The 4,193-nt window shown below is 60.9% G+C and overlaps 1 protein-coding gene across 1 annotated transcript in view; it reads right to left on the reverse strand.

The window, feature by feature from the left end:
- Positions 1-743: 743 nt before the first annotated feature.
- The window catches only part of LOC123521608 (regulator of G-protein signaling 12-like), a gene marked incomplete at its 5' end in the record, with an annotated part of 4,926 nt that continues 1,476 nt past the window's right edge, over positions 744-4,193 (reverse strand). The window contains 3 exons of the mRNA XM_045289466.1: positions 744-941; positions 2,041-2,157; positions 3,927-4,184. Coding sequence (XP_045145401.1) covers positions 744-941; positions 2,041-2,157; positions 3,927-4,184 — 573 coding nt within the window. The remainder of the gene's footprint in view (positions 942-2,040; positions 2,158-3,926; positions 4,185-4,193) is intronic.

The following is a 4,193-nucleotide window of genomic DNA, read 5'->3' on the forward strand; positions in this document are numbered from 1 at the left end:
TTTAAATTCCTATGGTGCTAAACATTTTTCTTGTTTTGTTTACCATGAATGGGTTTTATCAAATGCCTTTCCTGTTTCTACTGAGATATGCATCTCCTGCATTCTGTTAAAACAGTACATCACACTTACGTTCAGCTGTCACATGAACGTTGTGTCCCTGAATCAAACACAATGCGTCATGTTTCGGAGTCTCCCAACCATATTTATCAGAGAGCTTGGCGTGTTCCTCCCTTCTAAGGTCCTGGTCAGATTTCAAGGTCAAGGGCATAAGGGCCCAATAAATGGCCTTGAGAAGTGATCCTTCTTCTCTTAGTCTCTTTCTATGGAAAGGTGATGTTGTATCTTCTTTAAGTATTTGGCAACAAACATTGATGACTGACTTGACATTTGGGGCGCAGATGTAAAGGGGCGCAGAGGTCCTCTCCCACCTCTCTGACGGCCGTATGAGGTCACTCCATCAAGCCTTTGCTATTTGTTCACATATAGATCTTAATGCTCTACCATCATATTTGTGCTCTTACAGAGTTCTTTAAGGGCCCGATGGCCCAGTCCTAGGTGCTGGGCTGCTGTCCACAGGGAAAAGAGGGGGCTGTCCACCCCAGTAAAGAGCTGCCGTCAGAAACCCACAGGGCCAATGCCACCCTGCCCCAGGGGTGGCTGAGAGTCAGAACTAGTTGGTGGCAGGGAGTGAGCAGACAGGGTCCCTGAAGGAGTCCAGCTGGTGCCAAGGGGTCAGCAGGCAGCTATGAACCAAAAAGGTGACGGCCAAAAAGGCCCGAGGCCACTTCCCCGCCAGTCAACTGGCTATCCACTGTGAGCCTCAGGTGGACACACAAGGAGGTGGCAGCCAGCACTTCAGCCATCTGCTCTGTGTGAGGGACCGGCGGTCGCGTGAGCAGGGTGGAGACCCGCTGGCTGGTCGGGGTTGTGGACAGTAGAGGCTGCATGGTCAGGAAGAATGGGGCCGTACAAGGAGGCATGACGGGTCCCAGGAGACACCAGCGTAGTTGGCATCACATAGATGCAAAGACAGTGTCCCACAGGCTGCCGGTGTGCACCGCAACTGGGGCACAAAAGGCCTGTCAGCAGCCGTCTGAGCCCCAACTCCCAGCTCTCCGGGTCCAAAGAAAAAAGAGTGGTAAGTGTCCAAGACACATGGAAACAGATTGTCCCATGGACGACTGGACCACGTGAACCTCAGTCTCCACAGCACAGCCTGAGACCAGAAGAACTGGACGGTGCCTGGCGGCCACCACCCACCACACTGAACGGGAGGTGGGGGGAGGGGGACACTCCATAGGAGAAGGTGCTGGAGAGGGTGGGAGAGAAGTGGGGGACAAAGCTCAAGATCCCACAGAGACCAGGCCTGCTGGTCAGACAGGGACCAGTGGGAGCCCTGAGACCCTGGCCCTCAGTGGCCCTTCAGGACTGTGACGCAACACATCCCGGGGGTGACATGCCCAGCTGACCCACAGCCAGGGCTGTTTGGGGGACAATGACACGGGGGAGGCCTGGGCCCCTAAAGCCATCGACCACTTGAGATCAAGAGGGCAGCACTGACCCGAGGACAGAGGTCAGAGGCTAGGAAGGGAGGGGGAGGGAACCGGGAAGCACAGCAGGAGGGGAGGCCCCGGGGATGACCATCGTGCTGAATGGAAAACCAACCTGTCTGCCAGCCGTCACCCAACTCACGGGGAAAGCTAGAACCGGAAGGACAGAGCAATCGGTTCCACCCAGAGTGCGGAACACTGACACCACGGTGATGGTTGTGGTCCCGCCAAACCAAACCCGGTACAGGCCAGTCCATTCTGACCCTGGGTGACCCTGTGCATGACAGCAGAAATGCCACCACAGTACCTGGTGGTCGGGCCACCAGGCTTCAGACTAGGTTAGTGGCTCGTGGCTGAGGGGGCCCTGCTCGGACATGCAGGTTCATGTGAGGGGAGGGGAGGGGGCCGGGGATACAGAGGAGACCGCGGATGCACGGGGAGGGCAGGTTTTCATGTTAAAAAATGTGAAGAATTGTGAAAATGACATTACCTCCAGGTCGTCCAGGGATCGCGTGATACTGAACCTCTTGGCTCTGGCACAGGCCCTCCGGGCAGGGGTCCGCTGGGAAGTGTGGGCCAGCCCAGAGCCACAGCCGGGCTTCAGACCCTAAACACAGGGGAATGACGTCAGGCCCCGCCTCTCGCTGGGAGCCAGCGCTTAACCACTGCACCACCAGGCGCATCCGTTCTTAGTGAGGCTGCTTACACACAGCAAAGGGTGAGACACGGTTTCCAATAACAGCCTGCAGAGATGGGGGTCGGGGGTCACTTCCTGAACTCAGAGGCTTTTATGGACCTTCCAGACCCTTCCTCCAGCCACCCCCCACCCCCCCACGCCCTGCAGGAGAACGCAAGTGACAGGCGCTGCAGCCTGCCTCCAGCAGGGCCCCTGCTGGCAGACGCTGGCTGGTCCCTCGTGCACTGGTCTTTGAACTTGCCCAAGCCAGCTGAGAAGAGGGAGGTGGCACACACACAGCCCACGGGGCCTGCTGGACAGACCCCCTCGGCACCACACACCAGCGGGGGCCTCGCCCGCCACCTCTGTCTTCTCAGGGCCTTGAAAGTGGCAGAGGGACTCAGGGGAGGGGAGGGTCCGACACAAACTGCCAGTGAAGGGCAGGAATGTGAGGGACAGAGCAGTCCTCAGATGTCTTTACACACCCCTGGGCCCCTACACACCCCTGGGTCCCAGCCCCCTCACTCAGACCCCAGGCCCCAACTCATACTATCCGACCCACACAGCCCCCAACCCTGGACCCCCACCCCCATTAACATGCCCCAGCTGCTGTATCCTGGCCCCCTCACCCAGGCCTGGCCCAGCCCCTGCTCCCATGTACTGCCCCCCTAGCCCAGCACCAGCCCCCTTGCCTAGGCCCCACATCACAGCCCCTGTACCCCAGCAATACCCACTAGCACACACACCCCAGCCCCTGAGGCCCCAGCCCCACACCTGATGGCCTAACATCCCAGGCCCTACAACCCCTTACATCCTGGGCCCCACACCCCAGCCCCTGGCCTGGCACACATGCTCAATCCCCAAGTCCCCCAGCCCCACAGTCTATACCCAAGTCTCAACACCTGGGACCTAACGCCCCAGGCCCCACAAACCCACATCCTGAGCCCCACACCCAGTGCCCTGCTCCAGTCCCCCTGGGCCAGCAGAGCAGAGGGGGGGCTTTCTTTTCCCAGCCCCAACAACGCGGCCCCACCCAGCATTGTTTCCTCCATCCCACCCCACCCCATCCCCAGACAAAGGCCCTCAGTGAGCATGGCCAAGCCCAGGGCCCCAGGGCAGCTGCCACCCACCCACCCCTCCAAGGGTGGCCACCGGCTGAGGCTGGTGGGCTCTGCTGAGTGAGGAGCCAGTGCTTCTGAGAGGAGGGGGCTTTTGCTACAGGATGGGGCCAGGGCACAGCGAGGGACAGCCCCGTCCTATGGGGACCAACCACACAGCCACCAACAGGGCCTCAGATGGGCACCAGCAGGCCCCAGAGATGGGAACAACCGGGTGGCAGGCACTGCAAACGAGGTACCCACACTTCACAGGGACAATGCGCCACTCAAACGTCATCACTGTGGAGGCGGGGCGAAGCAGGCATGGGGCAGGGCAGGGCTGGGGAGGGCCCGTTGCCAAACACCACACCAATCTGTCCACCCGCGCAGCAGCAGCAGCAGCAGCGACCAGGGATCTTCCCCTAGGGCCATGCCGTACCCCGTCTCTGAAAGGGGCTCCTAAGGGGAACCGGACCAGCTTTGCAGTGGGCCAGCCCTCCCACACCGCCCCCACCTGCAGCCCTGCGGCGACATGGGCGGAGGGGTGGCCAGGGCTGTGGGCCAGCTCTCGCCTTCTGGCAGGTCCGCTCTGACCGAGCTCACCTTGGCGTCGTCCCTCGTCTTCCTGCCATGGCGGTGGGGGCCAAAGATGTGGGCCACGCCCAAGGCCTTCCGCGGCCACTCGCTCTTGGGCGGGAGGCTGCCCTCCACGCGGTAGCGGTCGGCAGGGATCTTGCTCATGGGCGGGGGCAGCGTGCCGCAGTTGACGCTGGACCAGCCGTCGGTGGAGTCGGTATAGGACTCCTGGTCGCTGGCGTGGCCGCACTGCCAGCCCTGCAGGACGTGCGCCGGGAACCAGCGCTGGGGGGC

This window comes from Echinops telfairi, unplaced genomic scaffold (genome assembly GCF_000313985.2).
Source record: "Echinops telfairi isolate 266 unplaced genomic scaffold, ASM31398v2 ScPeMD7_28;HRSCAF=97, whole genome shotgun sequence".
NCBI lineage: Eukaryota > Metazoa > Chordata > Mammalia > Afrosoricida > Tenrecidae > Echinops > Echinops telfairi.